This window comes from Delphinus delphis, chromosome 20 (genome assembly GCF_949987515.2).
Source record: "Delphinus delphis chromosome 20, mDelDel1.2, whole genome shotgun sequence".
Taxonomy (NCBI): Eukaryota; Metazoa; Chordata; class Mammalia; order Artiodactyla; family Delphinidae; genus Delphinus; species Delphinus delphis.
Genome location: NC_082702.1, coordinates 58,391,242 through 58,415,684, shown reverse-complemented (window position 1 = coordinate 58,415,684; position 24,443 = coordinate 58,391,242). Strand labels below are relative to the sequence as shown.

Sequence of the window (24,443 nt, the reverse complement as noted above, 5' to 3'; positions counted from 1 at the left end):
CCGCCTGGCCTGTCTTTGGCCCAGAGTGAGGTCCAGCCCCGGCACCTGAGCTGCTGCACAAGGCCAGGCAGCCGGCTGGGCCCTCATCCACCGAGACCCCGAAGCCCTCCAGGGCCGCCCCAGAGCCTGAGGGGCACACAGGCCCCCTTGTGACCCGCCCGTCTTGCAGCGGGCTGGGGGCGGAGGAGCCACAGAGCAGCGTGACCGAGGACATCAGCAGCCCTCTGAGCACCAGCTGTAACACCCAGAGCAGCGGCGAGGAGATGGTCACCGAGCCCAGGGCTTCCCTGCACGGCTCCCGGGAGCTTCCCACCAGCGGCCGCGCCAGAATGCGCACAGCCAGCGAGCTGCTCCTGGACAGGTGCGCGGGGTGGGGGGGGGGTGTACGGTGGGAGGGCTGGTGGCCCCAGGCCCGCCTGGTGGCCCCAGAGGCTCTGAGCCTGGTCCCCCGGCAGGTGCCTGCACATCCCGGAGCTGGAGGAGGCCGAGCGATTCGCGGCGGGACAGGGCCGCGTGCTGCGGCTGCTGGAGGCCGTGTACCAGTGTGTGGCCGCCCATTCGGAGCTGCTCTGCTACTTCGTCATCATCCTCAACCACATGGTCACCGCCTCGGCCGCCTCCCTGATGCTGCCCGTGCTGGTCTTCCTGTGGGCCATGCTGTCCATCCCACGGCCCAGCAAGCGCTTCTGGATGACGGCCATCATCTTCACCGAGGTGGGCATCGCGGCTGGCAGTAGGGGTGGGGGTCGGGGGCTGGCGCCCCGCTGACTCCTCTCGCCTGCAGGTCACGGTGGTCGCCAAGTACCTGTTCCAGTTCGGCTTCTTCCCCTGGAACAGCTACGCCGTGCTGCGGCGCTATGAAAACAAGCCCTACTTCCCGCCACGCATCCTGGGCCTGGAGAAGAGCGACAGCTACATCCAGTACGACCTGCCGCAGCTCATGGTGCTCTTCTTCCACCGCGCCCAGCTGCTGGTGAGCGCACGCGCCGCGCAGGGCTGCTGCCTCCCGCGCACACACACATGGGCACACAGCACACAGGGCCGCTGCCTCTCGCACACACACATGCGGGCACACAGCACACACGGCCGCGCACACGCCCAGCCACCTTGCTCCGAGGCAGGCCGGATGCCGTGAGGCCCAGTGTGGGCCTGGCCACCTCGCCCGCGCCGTGTGCTGCCCAGTGCTGCCACGCCGGCCTCCTCACCAGCCCTGCACATCCCTCCACAGTGCTATGGCCTCTGGGATCACGACGAGGACCCTGTCCCGAAGGAGCGTGACAGGGGTGGTGGGAAGGACAAGGCGGCTGAGGAGGAGCCGGCCCTGCTGGGACCCCAGGGGAAGCCAGGGGTGGCCAGGGCCCCCACTGAGGACGACATCCCAGTGGAAGCGAAGGACAGGTCCCCAGAGCCCCGTGACGAGAAGCGCGTCAGCCTGCGTCTCAGGAAGAGAAGGAAGGAGAGCACAGGACCCAGAGGACGGGAAGCCACTGGTACGAGGGCCCGGCCACGTGCAGCCATCGCGGCCCACCTGGTGGAGCCACTGCCCAGCAGCGTCCCTGATGGCCACTGCTGGCGACCCTCAGTGGGGGGAGGGGGTCCCTGCACCCAGTCCGGTCTGTGAGGGGGGGGCACTAGCAGCCCCTGTGGGGTCTGAGCCGGGCCCAGCCCGTACCATGGGCTCCGTCAGCAGCGGCTGCTTCCCCCCCCCCCCCCCAGAAAGCGAGGACGACAAGGAGGTGGGAGCAGAGGCGGCGGCTGCAGAGAGCGAGGAGAGGCAGAGCCGCCACTGCACAAGAGTGAGGGCCCTGGGGCTCCGGCTGCAGAGCTTCTGCCTGTCCCTGTGAGTGACCCGGCCCGGAGCGCCCAGGCCAGGGTGGGTGGGAGGAGTGGGGCCTGGACTGAGGCCACTCGCCTGCAGGGCCCGGAGCGTGTACTGGCCTGTAAGGCGCTTCTTCCACGACATTCTGCACACTAAGTACCGCGCGGCCACCGACGTCTACGCTCTCATGTTCCTGGCCGACGTCGTCGACTTCGTCATCATCATGTTCGGATTCTGGGCCTTTGGGGTGAGTTGGGTCTCAGGGCCCCCACGAGCATAGCCCCACATCTGCGGCCACGCCCCTGACCTCTGCTCTCCTGGCCACAGAAGCACTCGGCGGTCACAGCCATCACGTCCTCCCTGTCAGACGACCAGGTGCCGGAGGCCTTCTTGGTCATGCTGCTGATCCAGTTCGGCACCATGGTCGTCGACCGCGCCCTCTACCTGCGCAAGACCGTGCTGGGCAAGCTGGCCTTCCAGGTGGTCCTGGTGCTGGCCGTGCACCTGTGGATGTTCTTCATCCTGCCCGCCGTCACCGAGCGGTAGGTGCCGGGGCTCCCCGCTGTCACCGAGCGGTAGGTGCCAGGGCGGGGACCGCGGAGCTCCGGCCTCACAACAGGCACCTGCCCCGGCTCCTGTCCCATCCAGCATGTTCAGCCAGAACGCGGTGGCCCAGCTGTGGTACTTCGTCAAGTGCATCTACTTCGCCCTGTCCGCCTACCAGATCCGCTGCGGCTACCCCACCCGCATCCTCGGCAACTTCCTCACCAAGAAGTACAACCACCTGAACCTCTTCCTCTTCCAGGGGTGAGTGTGGCCGGCCTGGGCACCTGCGGCAGGGCTGCCCTCCCCACCGGCCCTCCTGACGGTGCCCCGGTGTCCGGCAGGTTCCGGCTGGTGCCATTCCTGGTGGAGCTGCGGGCTGTGATGGACTGGGTATGGACGGACACCACGCTGTCCCTGTCCAACTGGATGTGCGTGGAGGACATCTATGCCAACATCTTCATCATCAAGTGCAGCCGAGAGATGGAAAAGGTGCCCGGGCCCTGGGGTGGGGGGAGCAGGGGACTCCCCACTGGGGTCCCTCCTGGGGTTCACAGCCCAGGAAACATGAGTCCCGAGAGCATCATCCTAAAAACTTCCTGGAGGCCAGAAGGGGCTTCTTCGAGGGGACAGTGAATGTGGCCGTGTTGGGGTGGCCAACCACAGAGGGGCCTGAGCAGACGCCGAGCAGGAGAGGCCTGGCTTCCTGGGCCCTGGTCCACTAGCACGGGTCGTGGTGTGGGCACTAAAATGTTAATTGGGTTTTCGTGCTTTTTTTTTTTTTTTTTTTTTTTAGCAGTTTTATTGATAAAATTCACACACCCCGTTTGGTGGTTTCTAGTCTATCAGACTGAGGCGACCGTCAGCACAGTCAATTTAAGATAGTGCCCATCATCCGGAGAGGAGCCCCACTCCCACTAGCAGCCAGTCCCCAGCCCCGGCCCCTGTCCGTCTTCTACACGGATGTGCCTGTGCCTGTGGTGCCGTTTACATGGAGTCACGGGACGCGTGGCCTTCCGCGACTGGACTTCACGCTTCTCTCAGCGTGACGTGGCCTAGGACACCTTTTGGGTGCCCTAAAAAACGCCCCCATGGCCATTCACGTCCAGAACTGTGGCCACAGGCCCCCTTTTCTCCCGGGTGCACACCCAGGAGTGGAACTGCCGCGTGGGTGTTGCCTGGCGGGGGCACCATCCTACCTGCCCACGTGTTACTGTGTGATCTCGCCGGTCCTGGTAGGGGTGAGGCGGTGTCTCACTGCAGTTCTGCTTGCATTTCCTGGTGACTAATAATGTCGAGCATCTTTTCCTGTGCTTGTCGGTCACTCGTGTGTCACCTTTGGGGAGACGTCCGCTCACACGTCTTGCCGGCTTTTTCTTGGGTGGTTTCTATTGCTGTTAGAGTTCTTTGTGTATCCCGAACACTAGATGCTTCTCAGAGAGGTTTGCCCCGAAGGCTTTTCCCGTTTTAGGTCTTAGGTTCCAGTTCACTTTTGCCGAGGGTTTAAGGGCCCAGCGCGACTCTTCAGCACGTGGGTGTCCAGCCGCCCCTCTGCAGAGTCACAGAGGAAAGGTCTGTTTCTGGCTCTGGGCTCTACTCCCCGGTCCCCACTGTCTTCACTGCCACGGCTTCAGTTTCAGTGCTCAGTCAAGGCGGAGCCTGAGACCACGGCGCCCGCCGCCACAGAGCAGGGAGGCAGGCTGCTCGGCACGGCGCAGAGCCGCACTGGGTGACCTGTACTGCCCCACGCCCCCCCACCCCCAGAAATACCCCCAGCCCAAGGGGCAGAAGAAGAAGAAGGTCGTCAAGTACGGCATGGGCGGCCTCATCATCCTGTTCCTCGTGGCCATCATCTGGTTCCCGCTGCTCTTCATGTCCCTCGTGCGGTCCGTGGTCGGCGTCGTCAACCAGCCCACTGACGTCACCGTCACCCTCAAGCTGGGTGGCTACGAGGTGAGCGGCCCCTGCCCGGGAGACGAGCTCGCCCTCCTGTGGCTGCTGGTGGCCTGGGGCGGGGGCTCCCGTAGCGCCACGTCACCGTGTCTCCACCGCCAGCCCCTGTTCACCATGAGCGCCCAGCAGCCGTCCATCGTGCCCTTCACGCACCAGGCCTACGAGGAGCTGTCCAAGCAGTTTGACCCCCACCCGGTGAGTGCCCCCAAACGCAAACGCCGGGATGGGAGGGGGCCTGGCTGCGCCCCGCTGAGGTGCCGCCCTCTGCGCAGCTGGCCATGCAGTTCATCAGCCAGTACAGCCCCGAGGACATCGTCACGGCGCAGATCGAGGGGAGCTCCGGGGCCCTTTGGCGCATCAGCCCACCAAGCCGGGCGCAGATGAAACGGGAACTGTACAACGGCACTGCCGAAATCACTCTGCGCTTCACCTGGAACTTCCAGAGGTGCGTCCCGGGACAGGAGCGGCCGGGCTGGGGGGTGGGGGGCACGCCCGTGGGGGTCACACCTCGTGCTGTCGTAGGGACCTGGCCAAGGGCGGCACGGTGGAGTACACCAACGAGAAGCACACCCTGGGCCTGGCCCCCAACAGCACCGCCCGGAGGCAGCTGGCCAGCCTGCTGGAGGGCACCTCAGACCAGTCCGTGTGAGTGGGGCCGGGGGGCCGGGGGGCTGTGCGAGGGCTGGGCTGGGCCTGACCTGCCGGCCTCCTCCCGCAGGGTCATCCCCCGCCTCTTCCCCAAGTACATCCGTGCCCCCAACGGGCCTGAAGCCAACCCCGTGAAGCAGCTGCAGCCCAGTGAGTGGGGCGGGGGTGCCGGGGCGGGGGTGCCGGCCGTGGCCTCGGCCCCGGATGGGGCGGTGGCCTGACGCCTCCTGGTTCCGACCCAGACGAGGAGGCCGACTACCTGGGCGTGCGCATCCAGCTGCGCAGGGAGCGCGTGGGCTCGGGGGCGGCTGGCTTCCTCGAGTGGTGGGTCATCGAGCTGCAGGACTGCCAGGCTGACTGCAACCTGTTGCCCATGGTCATCTTCAGCGACAAGGTCAGCCCGCCCAGCCTGGGCTTCCTGGCCGGCTACGGGTGAGTGCGGCGGGGCCGGGGTGCGGGCTTGGGGTACGGGCCAGGCCGTAGCCCCGACGCTCACTCACCGCCCACCTGCAGCATCATGGGGCTGTACGTGTCCATCGTGCTGGTCATCGGCAAGTTCGTGCGCGGCTTCTTCAGCGAGATCTCGCACTCCATCATGTTTGAGGAGCTGCCGTGCGTGGACCGCATCCTCAAGCTGTGCCAGGACATCTTCCTGGTGCGGGAGACTCAGGAGCTGAAGCTGGAGGAGGAGCTGTACGCCAAGCTCATCTTCCTGTACCGCTCGCCCGAGACGTTGATCGCGTGGACGCGCGACAAGGACTAGGAACGCCCCGGCCCGGCGCAGGACTGCTGTCTCTTACCGTCCTCCCTGTGGGGCCCGGCAGCCCGGCACCCCCTGCCCACTCGTACTGTAGAGTTTTCTAATTAAAACCTTTTATTTATACAAACGGGTGATCACAGGCGATCCGCGCCTTCCTGCTCCGCCGAGGTCGCGCCCGGCCGTGCCCCGTCCTCGTGGGCCTGCTCCGCCGAGGTCGCGCCAGGCCGTGCCCCGTCCTCGGCCTCCAGCAGACGCTCCTGGATCTCCTGCTCAGCCTCGGCCCTGGGGAAGCCGCACGCTGGGAACCGAGACCCAGAAGGACCCCTCCTAGCCACCCCGCCCACCCCAGCAGAGCAGGCAGTACCTCTGGCTGCGGAGCTGGGCCTCGGCCAGTATGTAGGGTGGCAGGGGATCCAGGGAGGGCTGCAACAGAGAGCTGCCGTTGGTGCCGGGGCTGCGCAAGCGCAAACCCAGGCCCGTGCCCGCCTGCTCCCTCGCGGGGGAGGGGCCTCCGCTCACCAGGTCCTTCATGTTCACGCGGCAGCCGTAGCACAGCTGCGCCGTCACGCAGGCGCGGGGGTCGGCCTCCTCCCTGCGGGAGCAGAAGGCTCAACAAGGGCCCGAGGGCACCCCTCCCCCGTGCAGCCGCGAGGTGCCGACCATGGCGGGTGGGGCTGACAGGACAAGGCAGGGACTCACATCCTGCAGCAGTGCTGGGCCCTGCCCATCCCGCTGTGGCAGCAGGACACGGTGGGCGCCTCAGCCTCTGCGACGGGGGGCTGCGTCTGGGGGAGCTGCGAGGAGGTCTGAGCCCCAAAAGCTGTGGCACTGTCTGCAAGCAGAGAGGAGCTGAGGGGACCTCGGGGGCCACGGAACCCCCACGCCCACTTGCCGGTGCCTCTCCCCTGGCACCCTGTGCAGGGACACACCAGCAGTGTCGACGTCCAGCACACACATGCAGAGCAGGCAGCGGGGCCCGGGGGTGCCGGCGGCACAGCCGTCCCTGGGCGCCTTCACCAGCTTCTCGCTCGTCCTGGGGGTGGGGGACAGGGCACCGTCGGCTGGGGGGCTCCACTCCCTCCCAGGACCCCCTCCCGGTACCCACACACACCCACCTGTACACAGTGCTGACCGTGGAGGGGAACTGGGCCTGCAGCCTGAGAATGAAGGCCTCCATCAGCCGGTGGATGCTGGCCTTTTCCGGGGCCTGGGAGCAATGAGACAAGGGGGCTGGTCAGGACCCACTGAGAGCAGGGAGCACGGGCTTCTCTACAACACCAGCCCGAGAGCCTGCGGTGCAGCCAGCCAGGGCCCCTGCTCTCGAGCGTCCCTGTCGTTAGACAAAGCATCGCCGACAAATGTCAGGCTGCCCACTGTCCCTCCCCACGTGCATGACCCCCAGCTGGGCACCCTCCTCCCTCGAGAGCCCCCCCTTCCCGGAGACCATGACATGTGGCGCGGGCACCGCTGACCTTGGTGTCGACGGCCGGCGTGAAGACGGAGGGGACGGCAAACAGGCGGTTGTAGAAGGCGACCTCCTTCAGCGTGTGCTCGCGCATGGGCCGTACCACCACCACGTCGCCGTGTCGCTCGTCTGAGAAGCCCTGGGGGCGGGGGGCACAGCGTTCCCTGCCGCCCGCAGCTGACCGGCTCACAGCACCCCCTCCTTCCCTGCCAGCTGGGGGGGTCACGGGCTCCCCCCGCCTCGCGGGCAACCCGACTCAGGAGATGCCGCGTCAAGAGAAAGGGGCCAGGAGGGTGGGGACGGGGCCCTGGGCAGCTGCAGGCGCACCGTGTCCCAGGCGAGGAAGGCCCCTCTCCCCAGTGCCAGGCTGGTCATGAGCTTGACGGCCAAGCGGGTGCAGCTGTCCCCCGTCATCACCTTGGAGTAGCCGTGGGTCCGGGCCACATGCAGGATCAAGTGGGTCCTGCAGGGCAGGGCAGGGGGTCTCAGGAGCCCAGGTAGGGTAGGCCCAGAACTCCGGGGGGCAGGGGGGAGAGGGTCTCAGGACCTGGGTGGGAGGAACAGGGCTGGCACCCTGGGGTGGCAGGGAACTCACCGCAGCGTCTGCAGAAGCTCCTCCTTGGCCGTCAGCGTCTTCACTGAGTTGAAGAGTCTGGACAGAGCCTCAGTCTGGCCGGCTGTGGGCGGCCCAGCCCGGCCCTGGGGGTGCTGGGGGCAGGGCCGGCTCTGCTTCTCCTCCCCCAGGACATGGTGCTGCTGCAGGAAACTGTCCACGGCTGCCTTGTAGGCTCCCTCGGTCCCGACCGGCTCCCGAGCAGAGCAGCGCAGCACAGACGGCGGCAGGCTGAACACCTTGTGTGTATTTAGGGGGGGGGAGTGCGTGAGGGCCAGCCCACCCCACGTGGGGAAACAGGCTGGCGCCCCTCTTGGACACCCAGCAGTCACCCCGGGGCGCTCTAGCAGGGACAGCCTGCCCACCTCTTCCAAGGCGACAATGTGCCACGGGAAGCCGACGGTCTGCAGGACCAGCTTCGCCTCGGCCAGGGTTTTTGCTCGGTCCTCCGGGCTCTGGCCACAGGCTGCTCCCTCTGAGAACCGCAGGCAGAAAGGAGAGCAAGGTCAGGGCCAAGGCCATTGCACCCTGGAGGGCAGCAGTCTCTGGACGCTGACCTGTGTCCTTGCAGGTCGTTTTCAGAGTGGCTGGTGGGTTCTCTGTTTTGGTTGGGGAAAAAAGGGGGGCAGAGAAGGGCAAAGAACTCGCCCTTCTCACTCAGTGCCCTTGACCCCATGGCAGACGCCAGGCAGATGCTCCCGCCCAAACCTGGACGGTCTGAGATTTAAGACAGCAGCGGTGCTGCCTGTCGAACACGGGCATCATCTCGAGAGAAACGCCCCCACCAGGGCTTTGTGTGGGCACAGCGCCAGCCGTCAGTGGGCCCAACCGAGCACCACGGCCCAGGAGAAGCAGCCACACGTACCATCGGCGAAGACAACCCCTGGCACGAAACGCAGTCTCTTGGCAGAATCTTGACTCAGGCCCTGGGGTGGACATAAAAGGGCCTCAGGTCCACAGCCAGGCGCTGGACAGAGCCGGGGCGGGCCGCTGCTCTCACAGCCTCCGGCCAGGGCTAGGGGACCAGGAGGCGAGCGCAGAAGGCCAAGCACAGAAGCACTGTGCCGAAGCCCTGGGCCGCCTCCTGTTAGCCCTGGTACAGACCGGCCCACAGCCCCTCACAGAGCCCAGGGAATCCGTGCGTGTCCCACGCGGGCCAAGGCCTCCGACGCCCAAGCTGAGCCTGCCGGGCGCCGCCCCCACGCCCCCTGCCAGTCTCCGCCCCGCGCCCCTCCGCCACCCGGCCGCGCCCCGGCTCCTCCGGGTCTCCCCTCAAACTTCTCAGGGAAGCCACCCTGCCCCCCGCCAGAACCAGGCCCTCTAGGCCCCCGAAGCGCCTGCTCGTTTCACCGTCCTGACACACCACCAGGACTGCGGGGAGGGCCCTGGGCCCCGGGACACTCTGAGGGGCGCTCTGGCGTGGCACACACGGCTTCCCAGCAACGTGCTTCTAACGCAGTCCAGCAAAGGGACGGGGCGCTAAACCGGGAGATGGCTGGCACTCTGGACACCACTTCGGGGGCCTGTGCCTCTCGTGCACACGTCCCAGAGCCCTCGGGTGTCCTAGCTGGGGAGTGGGCCTTTCCCCCCAGCCCCAAGCAAGAGCCCCTCAGTGCCAGCCCCCCACCCTGGAGCTCGACCGGGCACAGCCTGGGTGCAGGACGGTGTGCAGGCGTACCTCAAGGACCTGCCAGAGCATGGAGCTGGACGAAGGCCCCCCGGACCACGCCAGGAGCACCTGGGGGAGAAGGAACATCACCGGAGGCACTGCGCCCCCAACATGCCCCAGCCCCGCCCACGGACGTCAGGCCACCCCCCAAGTGCAGGCGTGAGGGAGGCGGCCGGGACAGGCCACCTGCGGTGGGGGGGGAGCGCCACACCCACCTTCTCCCCCGGGAAGACCAGCCGGTTCTTTCCAAGCACGGCTCTGAACTTGTGGACGTAAAAGACCTTGAAACAGTCCCTGCAACACAGAGCAGCAGCAGCTGCGGCAACACCGCCCAGGCCACCCGCCCGCCGTGAGGATGGGGAAGCTGTCCACCCCTGCCTCGTAGAAGGACAGCCTAACGCTCCGCCGGGTTACGTTCTCTTCTAGCAACTTCCACCCTTAAAAGCACTGTCTTGACGTCGAGGCTGCGCCCAAAGACTGGCAAGGGGAGCCAGGGGTGAGGGGTTCTCACCAACTGTGGCTGCCCCAGGATGGGCCTCACATCACACTGAAAGGCCCGCTTGGGTCACCCCCAATTCTCACCACTGTGAACTGCAGCTACTCAGGCAGGCCCAGCTGGCGGAAGGGATGGAAGGGCATGCACGGGGCAAGGCCACCCTGACCCTTCCCTAGGCAGAGTAGCTGACCCCTTCCAAGACCCCCGTGGGGAGGCACTGAGCAGGCTGTGGGGTCAGGGGACTAGCGTCCTAAAGCCCCACACTGGCCTCCAGAAATGCCCAGGAGGCTCCCACAAACGCGGAGAACCATAACTTCAACAGGGCCTGGGACTCTGCATTCTTGGCCAGCCTTCCAGCTGAGCCTGGGGCTCACCAGGTCAGAGGTTCTTAGCCTTGGCCGCACATGAGAATCACTCAGGCTGACCACGTCAGGATGTATCAGGTGAGACCCAGACACCCACGTTTAAAAGCTCCCCAGGGCAGCTCCCTGGCAGTCCAGCAGTTAGGACTCGGCGCTCTCACTGCCGTGGCCCGGGGTCCACGCCCAGTTGGGGAACTAAGATCCCGCAAGCCGCAAGGGATGAGAAGAAGGGAAGGAAGCAAGGGAAGGGAAGGGAAGGGAGAAGAGGGAGGCAGGGAAAAAAGAAACAAAGAAACAAGGACTTCCCTGGTGGTCCAGTGGGTAAGACTCCACGCTCCCAATGCCGGGGGCCTAGGTTCGATCCCTGGTCGGGGATCTAGATCCCACATGCCGCAACTAAGAATCCACATGTGGCAACTAAGAAGTCCACATGCCACAACCAGGAAGTCTGCATGCTGTAACAAAGATCCCGCATGCCGCAACTAAGACCCAGCACGGCCAAGATAAATTAACAAACGGTGAATATAAACAAAAGAAAGAAGTGTAAGAAAAAAAGGAAAAAAGAAGAAAAGAAAAAAAGGAAAGAGAGAGACGAAAAGACAGAAAGATGGGAAGGAAGGAAAGGAGAAACAGAAGAGAGAGAAAAAAAGAGAGGGAGAAAGACAGACGGAGAGACAGAAAAAAAGGAAGGAAAGGAAAAAAGGGAAGAAAGGGAAAGGAGGGAAAAGAAGGAAGAAAGAGAAAGAGAGAGAGAGAGAGAGCAAGCTCGCTCCCCAGCAGGCAGCCAAGGTGGACAACAGTGCCCGGCGCAGCAGGGAGCGGAGCGGCCCCAAGCCTGGGGCTCTGCCCCCATATCTATTTCCTTCTTCCTGTACGCACGTGCTGGTGTCACAGCAGTCCCCCCAACCCCGAGCAGGCACCACTTACGAAATGCCGGCCAAACACCCCGAGGCACCTCTGTGGATGGTAACTCAACTCGGTTTTAGCGGCAAATCACTGGGGCTCCGGGACCCCAGGAGACCAGCCATGGGAGTGACTCCTGGAAGGTCAGGGCCCGGGGAGGCTCCTCAAGCAGACACAGATGCTCACGGCGGCACCGAGGACCCCGCGGCTGCTGCACCCACGCCTCCCCAGCACCACTAGGCTCCTGAAGCCACATGCGCCCTGTGGGTCGGGCCAGGCCAGGGCTTCCGACACGCTGAGCCTCTCCGTCACTGAGGAAACTTGCTCAAAACCTAGCTTGCAGGACCTGCAACCTGGAAAATCAGCCTCCCGTCTCTTCCCGGGACTCGGCAAGCGGGGGAGGGGGAGCTCTGGGCCCAGCAGGAGTCGCTGCGGCCTGTCTTCTTATCTGTGAGTTCTCCAAACAGACTGGAGAGTTCACTGTTTCTAGATGCTCTTACGTGCTTAAAGCGGTGACTTCCTTGCCTAGAACGTACTTCCTGATGGCACACAGCAAGGCTGCTAGGCCCCCCAAGACGGGCAAGCATGCGAGAGCCCAGGGAAAACAACTTATTCCGTCCCTTTGGTCTCTCTTCCGGAAACTTTTAGAAAGCAGAGTCCAGTACTCTGGAAGACCAATTTAAAAATGTGAGCCCATCACTCATTCAACATGCGTTCACTCGCTATACAAAGCATGCAATGTCACCAAAAATTCATAGGTATAAAACGGGAGACAGGCCCTGCCCTTGTGGAGCTATGAATCCAGTGAACGTGATCAGACACTGGAAGTTATGATTCAAGGGCGATGTGGCAGGGCCACAGAGAGCCTCAGATAAAACCGAATATGCTCAGGCCTCTCTGGGAATAAGCCCCTGCTGTCCAAAGGTCCTCCCAGAGCTGGGAGAAGACTACAGCCCGCCTTCCATCTCTCTCTCTCTCTCTCTCTCTCTCTCGCAAGTCAAACAGCATCATGAAGAACACCTGCCAGAGACCCCAGGATGCTCCAATCTGCCCCTATATGCGTTCCAGCTGCCCCAAAGAGCTCCTCCCGCACACCACGCTCCACGTTCACTCCCAACTCTCCCCGTAAGCTCCATCAATACCTTCCTGCCACCTGACCAACGGCTGGATGTTGGGAGAATGGCATTCACACAAGAAACCTGCACACACACAGACACGCCAGCAGGATGTTAGAAGCAAGAGTAAAGTGGTAAGATGCTTTCAAAAGCAAGAAACAAAGCCACAGGACTTCCGTGGTGGCACAGTGGTTAAGAATCCGCCTGCCAATGCAGGGGACACAGGTTCAAGCCCTGGTCCGGGAAGATCCCACATGCAGCGGAGCAGCTAAGCCCGTGTGCCACAACTACTGAGCCTGCGCTCTAGAGCCCGTGAGCCATAACTACTGAAGCCCACGTGCCACAACTACTGAAGCTCGTGCACCTAGAGCCCGTGCTCTGCAACAAGAGAAGCCACCGCAATGAGAAGCCTGCGCACCGCAATGAAGAGCAGCCCCCACTCACCGCAACTAGAGAAAGCCCGTGCGCAGCAACAAAGACCCAACACAGCAAAAAATAAATAAAAAATAAAATAATTTTTTTTTTAAAAAAAACAAAGCCACAGATATGGGGGCAGTACTGGTTACTGAGTGAAACCGCGTGTACCAGGTCGCCTGCCACCTCCATGCCTCACCTGCAGAAGGCATCTCCGGCTCGGATCACCACGACAGGCAGGCCTTCCTTGCACTTCACACACTTTTGCTCACGGCTTGAGACGTGGGCGGGGGAGGGGGGGGGAGAGAACAGGAACACAGGTTACAACCCTCTCCCGGGGGCTTCAGGGAGACCGTAGCCTGTTTCTCACCCCAAACTGTTGTACGAGGTCACTGGGGCCCGGGGCGGGGGGGGGAACCACACAAACCACGGCTTGTATCTTATCCAAACTACCACTGTGGGGAAAGACCAGGGCCCTGGGGAGATTTCAGTCTGTTAAAGCCAGCTCAGCGGGCTCAATCTCTCAGGGGCTGGCACAAGAACAGAGCCAACTCGCTCTCTGCGGCCCTGGAAGGGAGAAGTGGAGCCAGCGAGTAGAAGAGACAGGGAGGCCGACTTTCCTCGCCTCCCTGTAAGGACAGCTTGGTCAGGGGCGAAGCCGTCCCACTGGCTGCAAGAATTAGAGGTGCGAGAGCGCACAGTGTTTACCACGGGCTTGCCAGGCACTCTCCGGGTGCTGCGGAGTGAGGTCCACCCCCGACCTGAGGTTCCGGGGCTCCTGGGCCCCGCCCTCGGCGGTCTCCTGGCTTCCCGGGGCCCTGAGCGTAAAGCGCGGGCCGGCCCCTCGGGGCAGGGCTCGCCGTCTGCGGGAGCGCCGGAAAGAAAGCGGCGAGTGCGGCCGTCCAACTCTTACCAGGGCCGTGGCGGCGGCGGCCCCGCGGGCGCGGGCTCCCGATAGTCCTCGCCCACCTCGCACATGGCAGCTCCGTGTCACGGGGCGGCGGCGGCGGCGCGCCCCGACTACATCATCAAGGCGCCGGCGCGGCCGTGACGCGCGGGCGAGGGGCGAGCGCTCCCTATGACGTCATCCAGGCGCCGGCGCGGCCGTGACGCGCAGGCCGGGGGCGGGCGCTCCCTATGACGTCATCCCGGCGCCGGCGCGGCCGTGACGCGCAGCCCGGGGGCGGGCGCTCCCTATGACGCCAACTCGGAGCCGGCGCGGCCGTGACGCGCAGGCCGGGCCGGGCCGGGCCTGGCCGGGACAGGGGCGGCGGCGGCGGGCCGGGCCCCGGGGATGGCGATGTTCCGCAGCCTGGTGGCCTCGGCTCAGCAGCGGCAGCCGCCGGGCGGGCCCGCGGGCGGCGACAGCGGCCTGGAGGCGCAGTACAGCTGCCCCATCTGCCTGGAAGTCTACCATCGGCCCGTGGCCATCGGCAGCTGCGGACACACGTGAGTGCGCCGGCCTCCAGGAGGCCGCGGGGTCGGGCGCCGCCGCGGGGAGCGCTCTGCAGCCGCCTCGGCGCGCGAGGACTCGGGGGGCGCGGGTCTCCCCGCGCAGGGCCGTTTCTGCCCTCTGGGCGCGTCCATCCCCCTCAGCCCATCCTCCTGCCCGCCCGTCCGCCCACCCCGGGCTCTCGATCCGATCACCCCGTCGGCAGACAGGACCGACCTGCAGCCCTGCCCGATCTCTAACGGGCAGTGCCCGGGGCCGCTGACGGCATAGATGAGCCTCCCCGGGGACTCACAGGGCAGCGGGCACGACCTCTGCGCCGGTCGCCTTCCATCTGGTCCCGTGGAGACTGCGGTGGGCAGTTGTGAATAAATGCCTTGTGCCTTTTGCCGTCAACTCTGTTTTGGACCCGCTGTCTGCTTGTCTTGACTGCAGAAGAGAGGAGTTCCCTAAAGTTTGGGCAGGGGCTTGTTTGGAGTCTGGTGCTGTTTTGTTTTGTTGGAGAACTTGGGTCACATCGATCACTGAGCAGCCAGGCAGGCTGGCCCTCGGGGGACCAGATGCCACACATCTTGCTAGGGTTTCCGGCTGTGCCAGGGCCGGGTTGTTTCAGGAACAGAAACCTGAGGATGTGGCTCTCCTCCCAGCCAAGTGCTGCACTCAAGGCTTCTGGGAGCTGCCAGCCTGTTTGGGAGGGGGCTGAGATCAGGGTGTCGGCTCTCCAACTCTCTGGAGTGGCTGAAAAATACAGCTCTTGAGTGAAATTAGCAGGGTGGGGAGAGGGGGCAGGAGGGCTTGGCTGCCAGCGGAGTTGCTGAGGAGGTGGGGCCGAGATTCACCCAGGCTCGGTCTTTGAACGTTTTGCAAACAAAGGCAGATGACCTGGAAGTTTCCTGATACAAAGGGGGAGTTGCAGCTGCTGGGTGTGTGTGCTGCTCATCTCACCCAGGGAGGTGGCAGGAACCGTGTCAGGAGCCAGCAAGCCTTCACACACACACACACTGGCAGGCAGCACAGGGATCTACCTGCCCACACTGGGAGAGCACTGCTGATTTGTCCTGAAGGCGCTGCGCCTCACTCTTTCATGCTGTGTGTGGCGTTTCGGCAGGGGCAGCCCCTGCACAGCACTTCTCTTGTCAGCACACAGCAGTGGGTGTTGTCAAGTGTGTTCAGCTTCTTCCAGCCCATCCCTGGGAGAGCTGTAGCGATTGTCCCAGGCCCAACTTTAGAAAGCCTTTCCCGGGCTTCGGGTTGTATCAACACTCACCCAGCCCTGGGCTGCGGTGTTTCGGGCCTCTGGTCAGCACGAATCTGGTTTCTATTTTTCCAAATAAGTCTTTTCTTAAAAGGTGGTTTTCAGAATACAGAAATACACAAACTGCTGTGCAAGCATATTCTTCTATAAACCCCGCTTCCCCGTGCTCTTCTTGGCAGAATCTGTCCCCTCTTCTCCTGTTTCTGAGGCTGGTCCTGCAAGAGCCTCTTCTTCAGCTTCTGCCTTAAAAAGACTTTCTCCCTGGCTCTACCTGCAGGTGCAAACAAGCCTCCTGGCTGTTCCGTCTCTGCCTCTTACCTTCCATAAGTTCCTCTTCCGGTGTTTTGAAGGCATGTGTGCAAATGAACATGAAAGATTTGAAGACTCACATCTCTCCTTCTAAAAAGTTTGTCGGTGGTCTGGTTATCCACCCCTCGCCCCCACCCCCAGCTCCCTAACTGTAGCAGTCTCCTTTCACCAAATAGGTTTTCTGGAGGTGACAGCAGCCCTGCCAGGGGCCGGGACTCATGCTCCAGCACGAGACAGAAGGGGACAGGTCGTAGGGAGGGCTTTTGAGCAGGAGCCCAGAGGCAGGAGGTGCCTCTGTAGAGAGTGTGGAAGCGCTCCCGTGAAGTCCCCAGGGCCCCAGACAGAGCCAGTGATCTGCCATACTTAGGGGACGGCCTGGGCGGTGAGCCACATCCGGAACCAGAAGCTGCCCAGCTGTTTCTTTTTTCTTTTTATAAAGGAATTCAGCCTTGTATGGCTTCCTCTTTTTTTAAAAAAAAAATTTATTTATTTTATTCATTTTTGGCTGCGTTGGGTCTTCATTGCTGCACGCGGGCTTTCTCTAGTTGTAGCGGGCAGGGGCTACTCTTCGTCGCGATGCGTGGGCTTCTCATTGCGGTGGCTTCTCTTGTTGCGGAGCATGGGCTCTAGACACGTGGGCTTCAGTAGTTATGGCACGCGGGCTCAGCAGTTGTGGCGCACAGGCGTAGTTGCTCTGCAGCATCTTCCCGGACCAGGGCTCGAACCCACATCCCCTGGATTGGCAGGTGATTCTTAACCACAGCGCCACCAGGGAAGCCCTGTCCAGCTGTTTCTGACCCTCTGATGAGGCCTCCCTGAGGGCCAGTGTTTGGTTCTGCCGGGGCTGCCTCCAGCCTCTGTACCTCTGTCCTGAACGGAGCACGCCTTCGGGGTCCTCTGAGCGCCAGCATCCAGCTGCGCCGCGCTCCCTCTGGGCTGAGGGGTGTCCCGTCGTAAGGATCGGCCACCTCCTGTGTGTCCCTCGCCCGTCAGTGGACACTGGGCTTCTCCACAGCTCTCGTGACCGGCGCAGCCGTGAGCGCTCCTGTGCGGATTTTCCCCCGGCCTCCCCGTGGGGACCATGGAGCCGCCACTTTCTTCCAGTGACAGGGTGGCACGCGAGGCCTGCCCCGGCTGTGAGGCCAGTGAGAGGGACGGCCCTGGAGGACTTGCTGGAGCACTACGGGGTGGGCGCTGCTGGTAGTGCCTGGTGGGCCCTCAACAGGTGCGGAAAGTGACAGGTGCGCAGGAACAGGGTGTCAGGAACCCTGCACTTTCTGATGGGCCTCAGGCCCAGCCTGGCCTTTCTTGTGTGCAAACAGTGACACCCACGGTGACGACCCAGTGGTGGCTGTTGGGAAGCCAGCGTGTAGGAGGACAGCCTCGGGATCACCTGCGGCTGCCTCTTCCTAAAATGAGGTGAAAGTCTGAGGCAAAAGAACAGGGACCCCTGAGCTCAGGTGAGCCGCAGGCCCAGCCTGCTAGACGCACGCAGAGCGGTGCATACCCCGACACCTGGTGGGTTTCTTGCAGGCCGCCAAGTTGCCACCTTTCTCTTGGGGCCGAGCGCGTGTTCTTCTGGGCCGTGGAGCCTCCGCTCCACGGCTCCCGTCTGCTAAGCGGTCCCCTTGGCGCTTCCTGCAAAGGTGGACCGAGCTGGTCCTGCGGTCAGGCTCCTGGCCCTTCGTGCCCCCACTGAGAGTGTTCGAGCCGCTGCCCCACTGCCCATCGGGCGGTGCACGTTCTTCTGCGGCACTGGGGTGTTTGTAAACACCAGCTGCTGGGGCCAAGCACACACGGGTGCCGGGACTTGTGCCTCACGATGTGGCGTCTCCACGGACACGGCCAAGGGCCGAGCCAGAGCCCTTCTTGCCGGGGAGAGGGCACTGTCCCAAGGCTGGTGACACCCCCTGGCCAGCTTTGGCCCTGCTCCATGCAGTGAGTCCTGCGGTTTCCTCTCACCACTGTTAGTGATTTCACTCCCCAGAGTTTCGTGGGTAGAGGGTCTCCAGGGTCCCCCAAGATGTCCTGGAGTCCCCTGAGGTGGCATCGTCACCGCTTGGCAGTGAGACGGACAGGTTGGGCCCTGGGCCTCCTGCAGCCAGAGCTCTTGCTGGGACCAGGGCTGCGGGGCCAGCATGGGACCTGGGGGGCGGGGGTCACAGCTGCAGCTCAGCCCTCATCGCAGAATCGGCAGGAGTGTCCCAGAAGCCCACAGCTGGGCAGCGACCTGGGTCATCTTCTGGACAGACGGTGCCCATTCAACCCGTAGGACCCTGGCCCAGAAGCTACTGCTGATGGAGGGGAGCGCAGCCCTCAGGCCCACGTCTGCCCTGCAGGTTCTGCGGGGAGTGCCTCCAGCCGTGTCTGCAGGTGCCATCCCCCCTGTGCCCACTGTGCCGCCTGCCCTTCGACCCCAAGAAAGTGGACAAGGCCGCCCACGTGGAGAAGCAGCTTTCGTCCTACAAGGCACCCTGCCGGGGCTGCAGTAAGAAGGTACCGCAGCCTGCCTGGCCCGGGGGGCTCCGATGGGCTCGCAGGGGAGCTGGGCAGGGGCCACGTCCCTTCCCTGTTGGGCAGCCCGCCGCTCCACTCGCTTCCTGCGGGCTCTGCGTGTGGCCTGGGCTCCGGGCTGTGGCTGGCGCAGGGACACAGGCTGAGCTGAGCCCACCCTGTCCCGGCACCCGCTGCCCGCTCAGGCGGGCACACCACTTTGTGGGGGACCCAGCCCGGGAACGGAGTTTGAACTTAGGCTTTCAGATTTTGCCATCGCTCGGGTTAACGAGTTCTTCTGAGTTATCACAGTAGGCAGCAGCCCTGTTGCTTTGTCCTCGAGGTCGAAGGTCAGACTGTCCAGGGGCCACCGTGAGCCCGCTGTGAGGGGCTGCCGCGGCCTCCTCCAGGCGCACGTGCCCCTCCCTCCCGGCATGAGAGCGGAGCAGGCTGTCGGCCCTTGTGTGAGGCGGCCCCCACCCTTGGCCTCCTGCGGGCCCGGGTGGCAGGCTTGCTCAATGTCCCAGCCCTGGGCAGAGCCAGGGGCGGGCCGGCGTCAGGAGGGCCCCTCGAGGCGGAGCTGCCCCGCCTGCTCCCTCTCGGCCTCCGCAGTTCTGGGAACTAGGTTCCTGTGTGCACCACCGCCACCGGGAGGGCTGCCGGGCGTCCTCCCCGGGTCGTTCCGCCTGCTCTCTGCGCCGGCACCCCTCCCCTGCCCTGTGCTGAGCCGCTTCCCACCTTCGGCCAGGACGGCCACTCGGGCAGCCGAGAAGGTTGTATCTTGTTCCGTTTCCTACCTCTTGGTAAAGAATTTGCTGGACGTTCGACTGTCCAGAATTTTGCCTGCTGGCTCCCGTTACAAAGGGTATTTTTTCCCAAATAGACACCCTCCCTGTCCCCTCGTGGGCCTCCCTCGCCTGCAGCTCCCCAGGGACCAGAGGCCTACTGCCCCCCGCATGGCCCCATCGTGAAGCCGTGAGCGCCTGCTTCTGGGTGCGGATCTGCAGCCTTCGGGGTCCTGAGTCTGTGTCTCCCTCACTCGGCCTCTGGGCCCCACTTGCGCAGCGCTGCCGGGCCGCGGCATCGGGAGCCAGAGGCCCAGCCCTGCTGCCCGGCCCCTCCCCTCCTCTCCTCCCCAGGTGACACTGGCCAAGATGAGAGTGCACGTTGCCTCCTGCGTGAAGGTCCAGGAGCAGATGGCCAACTGTCCCAAGTTCGTCCCTGTGGTGCCCACGTCCCAGCCCATCCCCAGGTAGGCCGCCTCGCCGGGGCCCCCTCTGTGGGGCAGCTCCGGGCCTACCTCGCGGGGTGGACAGTGGGGCCCCACCCTGAGGAGGTGGGAGGGCTGCCGGCGGAGGGCCTCGCCCCCTGCGGGTAGGGGACCCCAGGAGGGCCCAAGCCAGGCCCCCACGGCTCACCTCCCAGCAGGGATGCACGGTCCCCAGACAGGCTGGGGCTGGACAGACACCTCCTCTCAGGGTGGGCAGCCATGTCGGGGAAGCAGGCGGCCCGGGGTTAGGTGGCGGGAGGTCGCGGTGGGATGTGCAGACGGGGGCAGAGCCCCGCGGCAGCTACGGCCCACAGGGCAGGGGAGGGCGAGCCGGCCGGGCTGTAGGAAGGTGGGCAGTGCCACTCACCCCCACCCCCGCCCCAGTGCCGTCCCCAACAGGTCCACCTTCGCCTGCCCTTACTGTGGTGCCCGCAACCTGGATCAGCAGGAGTTGGTGAAGCACTGCGTGGACAGCCACCGCAGCGACCCCAGCCGCGTGGTGAGCACGCCCGCCCGCACGCACGCACGCCCGCACGCCCGCCCGCCCGGGCCCTGTAGGCTCACCGGCCTGCTCTGTCCCAGGTGTGTCCCATCTGCTCAGCCATGCCCTGGGGCGACCCGAGCTACAAGAGCGCCAACTTCCTGCAGCACCTGCTCCACCGGCACAAGTTCTCCTACGACACCTTCGTGGTGGGTGCCCTCCCCTCCCCCTCCCCCGGTGCCAGTGCTGGGTAGGTCCACGTGGCCACTAGAGGCCCGGGGGCTCTGGGGCTGTGCAGACCAGGCCCACAGCGGCCCCCTGTCCTGCGGGTCCCTCACCGCTGGGCCGGCGAGCTCTCCTCACGCAGGGCCTCCTCTTGGGGAGGCGCCGTCGCAGGGCCACCATCTCCCCAGCTCTGCACCAGGGCCTCGGCACACAGACTCCTCCACAGGGGTCTGGCTCTTCCTCTCCCTCTCCCACCTGCGGTTCCCACCTGCAGACCCTCCTGCAGGCCCTTCCCTCCCGTGCACCCCCAGCCCTGCTATTCTCGTCCCCCGCCAGCCTCCAGCCTCCAGGCGCCAGACCCTGTGGAGTCGACCCCTCCGCTCCCTCCGCCTGTGCCTGGTCCCGATGGGTGGATGCCACGGGGATCCCTGGCTTCTCTGCTCATCTCAAGCCCCGTTCTTGAGTCTGAGGAGAAAGGACAGCTCCGATTCCGGGTGTCCAGCCCACGCAGTCCGCCCAGCCCTCAGTCACTGGGCGCGGTGGCCTCCGGGCAGCCAGACCATCCCCGCAGCGCAGTTGCCGCACAGCGCCTAGGACCCCGTGACCGTGCGGGGCCGAAGGGGGGCGGGGAGGTTGGACGCGGCAGAGCCGGTCCATTTGAGGTGACAGGACCAGGGCCAGGGGGGTCGCTCTGGGAGGCCCTGGCGTCCCTGGCCCAGCTCCACTCCCTGTCTTCCAGGACTACAGCATCGACGAGGAGGCCGCCTTCCAGGCCGCCCTGGCCCTGTCTCTCTCCGAGAACTGAAGGCGTGGCCACTGGCCCAGGCCTCCCGCCTCAAGGGACACGCCCCGCCAGCTCCTGCGGCCCAGGCCTGCCTGGGAAGGCGCCTTGAGGGCCAGGTGGAGCCTCACTGCTGCAAGAGGAGAGGCCGCGTCCCTGTCGCGCTGAGCGGGTGGCCTCGGGGGGCCGGCCACTGGGATGGAGTGTGGCCACTGTGTCTCAAAGCCATGATGTCCTCCCTGCAGAGAGGACCCTTCAGGCCCTGCCGCGTCCACAGGCCCCCGCACTGAGCAGGGAAGCGCGGAGGGGGCCCCGGCCCAGCACCTGGCAACGCTTCCCCGTCGCGTGCTCGGTACTGGCTTTTATGATTCCTAGAGGTTCCACACTTTTCTATATTATCCGGTGTGATGACCTTTTCACATTTTCTAGAGCACAGACAGAGCAGTTGCCCTTCATATTGCAATATCCGTGTCTGACTAGGAATAATAGTATTTTTATGGAACATTTACAGAATTATATTTTTTAAAAAAACAATAAAAAACGAACGGTTGTGGGATGGGGAGGAGAGGAGAGACGGGGCAATCGCTGTGTGCAGGGACCGAGGTGGCCACGTCCCCAGGTCACCTCGCTGTTCCCCAGGGTCACTGGGATAATCACGGGAAGAAATCGCAACGCCCAGCCACTTGCAGCGGCGCTGTGTCTGCTCCTGGCCTCCCGCCTGGGTCTTGGCCTCGGCCCTGCTGTCCCTGGTCCAAAGCCGACCACCTCGCGCCCCCAGCAGGGCCGCCCGGGCAGTGGCAGAGCGCGGGGCCGGGGCAGTGACCAGAGCTCACAAGACGCTCATCGGCACCCTCGTTTGGCTCGTGGCATAAATTATTGCTGTCTTTAAAAAAAATTTAAATAAAATGTCTCAAAGCATCTCCAGCGACCTGGCTGGTGCGTCTCCTTCAGTGAATACTAAAGGCAGAGGGCTGGAGCGCGGCCACCGGACCGTCCTCCACTCGAGGTCCGTGGGCACGTGTCCGTCCCCAGGCAGCTCCGGCTCAGAGAGCAGCTGGCCTTGGAGCCCCGCAGAGGCCGTTTCCGCGTCTGGGGTGGGCTGGACTGCAGCCCCTGCTGGTCCTGCCCGCCCCCTGGACCCTGTTCCCCTCGACCTGTGCCCTCACTTGCCGGCCTGGCCACCTACCCTGCGACAAGCTCAGGCCAAGGTTTGCTGGGCTGCGACGCTCACCTCCTCGTCCTGGGACGGGGTCCACCTGAGGCCAGCAGGCTGGGCACCGTCCTGAGCTTCCCCGGCCGGGGTAGTCTGAATGGGGCTGGTGCTGGGGCCCAGAGGTGGCCATGGTGGCCTACAGGTGGCCTTTTGGATGCCATCGGGGTGAAGCCCCACTATCCCCACCCCGGTCCCCGTGCCGCAGCCGCTCTCCCCACTGCTGGCTCGAGGCATGCCTCTGCCTCCCCGGGCAGCCTGCCTGGTGCCCCAGCGTGTGCCTTCAGCCCCCAGGCCGGCACCTGGCCCTCTGAAACATCCACCCAGGGACGGTGGTCTCGGGCCACCATCAGTGCCACGGGCCCCTGCTGTTCCCAGTCGCCACAGGCCTTTAAAAGCTGACGAGAATCACCTGCTGGGCTGTGCCCAGGTGGCAGGTCATCAGGGTAAGGCCAAGCCCCTGCCTCGCTCTCCGTGTCTGCCTCCCCACGCAGTGTTCCAGACCCTTCCTCTATGGAGAAGCTGGATCTCGTGAGCTCGACCGTGGCAGGGCTGGGCAAGCAAAAGTCTCCACGAGAGAAGAGTTGTGACCTGGGGTGCGTTACCCCGCTTCAGAACCCTTCGTAGGAGCCACTGGCCCACCCTCCCCTCTGACCACTCTGACCCCACCGGCCGAGGATGCCACCTGCCAGTCCTTTCTGCCGCCTTCCAGAAGGAGGCCCGTGACATGGTGCCTGGGGGGCCACCTGGGCCCAGCCTCAGCCTCCCTCAGGGCTAATGGGAAAGGAAGGATGTGGCTGAAGTCCCCCTCCTGCAGGAGGATGGGGGAGCTGGGACCTCGACCACCAGGGAGGTGCACCTCCTGCCCTGCCCTGCCGACCAGCCTGCCAGCACACGGCCCCCAACTGCAAACTCCAGGCCACATTCCCGGGCCTCACCGAGCGGGGAGAGGGATGAGGGCCCGTCAGCACCCAGGGGAGCTTCAGGGTGGCCTCGGCCAGTCCCCTGGGGCCTGGAGCCAGTGGTGGCAGCGCTGGGACAGCCAGGCTCCAGATGCCAGGTGGAGATGCCGCCCCGTCTCCTTTCCCCCACCCCCAGCTCAGCACCTCACTGCCCCATGACCCTCCCCTGCACCCGGCTGCCCTCCCCTTGTCCAGGACATGTTGCTTCTTCCCCCAGCACTGCCAGCACATCCCATCTGGGACATGCAGCGGCTGTGGTTCTGGGCTGTCACTCGGGCCCATCGCCCATCCCCAGCTAACCCTCCAGTCCTCAGAGCGCAGCTGGTACCAGCTGTCTGTCCACCACCTGGACACCAGCCAAGCCTGTCCGCTGCCCGCCCACCGCCTGGGGGAGGACGGTGCTACTCTCACACGCCCGTCACGACCCTCGGCGCCCACGGAGTCCTGGGGGCAGTTTCAGGGTTGTCTCGGCAGGTCCTGACCTCACCGGTGCCCTGAAGGAGGTGACGCCCAGTGACTGTCCCCACGCCTCACCCTGTGGAGGCCTCAGCGCCCACCACGTCACCACATCACCAAGGGCTCCTGGCCACAGTGGGGCCCCAGGGGGGGCGGAGCCAGGAGCGTCTTAAAGTTGCTGGACACCAGCACAGGCTGGTGGCTAGTCCCTTCCCCCGCCCAAGGACGCCTGCCAAGCTCAGCCCCCCCCAGGCGCCCCCAGAGGCCACGGAGGCCAAGAGCCACAGGGCAGCATCCACACGTGGCCTTGACCTCATCCCTTCCACCCTGGGCCCAGGACGCACGGGGCCCTGGGCACGCAGACACGTGGTCGCTCGGTGACCCGGCGTCCAGGACGGATGCCAGGGCGGAGCAGTGGAGCGAGCCCCAACGCGGTGTGCGGCTGCGTGGGAGCTGGGTCGCGGCAGACGCCGCAGTGTCCGGCGAGGACACCTCAGGCTGAAGCCCGCGGGACGCCGCTCTGAGTCTGCATGAAAAGTGAGGTGGAGGTGGGAGGCCCGCACCCCAACCGACTCCAGGGCGTCCCTGACGGGAGGCTGCACACCCTCACCTCCCCAGTCACACAACGGCCTGGGGGGTCCGCACACACCCTGCCGCCTAGACGGCGCCGCCAGGTCCCTGGGAACCTGTGCCCTCGGCCATCAGGAAGGGGACAGGCAGCCAGCACTCCTGAAGGCAGGGTGCCCAGAGCATGAGCGCCTGCCCCAGGCCGCTCTCTTCACCAGCCTCAG

At 64.7% G+C, this 24,443-nt stretch overlaps 3 protein-coding genes across 3 annotated transcripts in view; 2 read left to right on the top strand and 1 right to left on the bottom strand.

Moving 5' to 3' along the window:
* The window catches only part of PIEZO1 (piezo type mechanosensitive ion channel component 1 (Er blood group)), a 54,788-nt gene extending 48,918 nt beyond the window's left edge, over positions 1–5,870 (top strand). The window contains exons 36-51 of the mRNA XM_059999678.2: positions 170–361; positions 456–714; positions 785–973; positions 1,229–1,490; positions 1,717–1,840; positions 1,919–2,066; positions 2,147–2,361; positions 2,468–2,626; positions 2,707–2,854; positions 4,127–4,315; positions 4,418–4,510; positions 4,588–4,760; positions 4,838–4,960; positions 5,034–5,113; positions 5,206–5,395; positions 5,477–5,870. Of these exons, the coding sequence (XP_059855661.1) occupies positions 170–361; positions 456–714; positions 785–973; positions 1,229–1,490; positions 1,717–1,840; positions 1,919–2,066; positions 2,147–2,361; positions 2,468–2,626; positions 2,707–2,854; positions 4,127–4,315; positions 4,418–4,510; positions 4,588–4,760; positions 4,838–4,960; positions 5,034–5,113; positions 5,206–5,395; positions 5,477–5,726 (2,794 nt within the window). The 3' untranslated portion in view covers positions 5,727–5,870. The remainder of the gene's footprint in view (positions 1–169; positions 362–455; positions 715–784; positions 974–1,228; positions 1,491–1,716; positions 1,841–1,918; positions 2,067–2,146; positions 2,362–2,467; positions 2,627–2,706; positions 2,855–4,126; positions 4,316–4,417; positions 4,511–4,587; positions 4,761–4,837; positions 4,961–5,033; positions 5,114–5,205; positions 5,396–5,476) is intronic.
* Positions 5,735–13,804, bottom strand: CTU2 (cytosolic thiouridylase subunit 2). Its single transcript, XM_059999676.1, has 15 exons — positions 13,674–13,804; positions 12,960–13,034; positions 9,686–9,764; positions 9,480–9,539; positions 8,667–8,727; positions 8,167–8,276; positions 7,784–8,040; positions 7,516–7,651; positions 7,196–7,327; positions 6,839–6,930; positions 6,653–6,756; positions 6,423–6,555; positions 6,243–6,315; positions 6,088–6,146; positions 5,735–6,005 (listed from the first exon to the last, which is right to left on the bottom strand). Exons 1-15 carry the CDS (start codon positions 13,736–13,738, stop codon positions 5,858–5,860), a joined length of 1,584 nt encoding a protein of 527 aa, XP_059855659.1. The 5' UTR covers positions 13,739–13,804; the 3' UTR covers positions 5,735–5,857.
* Positions 13,805–13,972: 168 nt separating this feature from the next.
* RNF166 (ring finger protein 166) lies at positions 13,973–21,946 on the top strand. Its single transcript, XM_059999121.1, has 6 exons — positions 13,973–14,209; positions 18,114–18,270; positions 19,407–19,519; positions 19,922–20,036; positions 20,120–20,227; positions 20,983–21,946. Exons 1-6 carry the CDS (start codon positions 14,055–14,057, stop codon positions 21,046–21,048), a joined length of 714 nt encoding a protein of 237 aa, XP_059855104.1. The 5' UTR covers positions 13,973–14,054; the 3' UTR covers positions 21,049–21,946.
* Positions 21,947–24,443: the final 2,497 nt, after the last annotated feature.

Coding starts and splice junctions, on each gene's coding strand:
- CTU2 (XM_059999676.1), bottom strand. CDS start 13,738: ATGTGCGAGGTGGGCGAGGACTATCGGGAGCCCGCGCCCGCGGGGCCG. Junction 8,728..9,479: donor TGCTCTGGCAGGTCCTTGAG/GTACGCCTGCAC, acceptor TGTCCACCCCAG/GGCCTGAGTCAAGATTCTGC. Junction 6,556..6,652: donor GCTGGACGTCGACACTGCTG/GTGTGTCCCTGC, acceptor CTCTGCTTGCAG/ACAGTGCCACAGCTTTTGGG.
- RNF166 (XM_059999121.1), top strand. CDS start 14,055: ATGGCGATGTTCCGCAGCCTGGTGGCCTCGGCTCAGCAGCGGCAGCCG. Junction 14,210..18,113: donor ATCGGCAGCTGCGGACACAC/GTGAGTGCGCCG, acceptor TCTGCCCTGCAG/GTTCTGCGGGGAGTGCCTCC. Junction 19,520..19,921: donor ACGTCCCAGCCCATCCCCAG/GTAGGCCGCCTC, acceptor CCCCCGCCCCAG/TGCCGTCCCCAACAGGTCCA.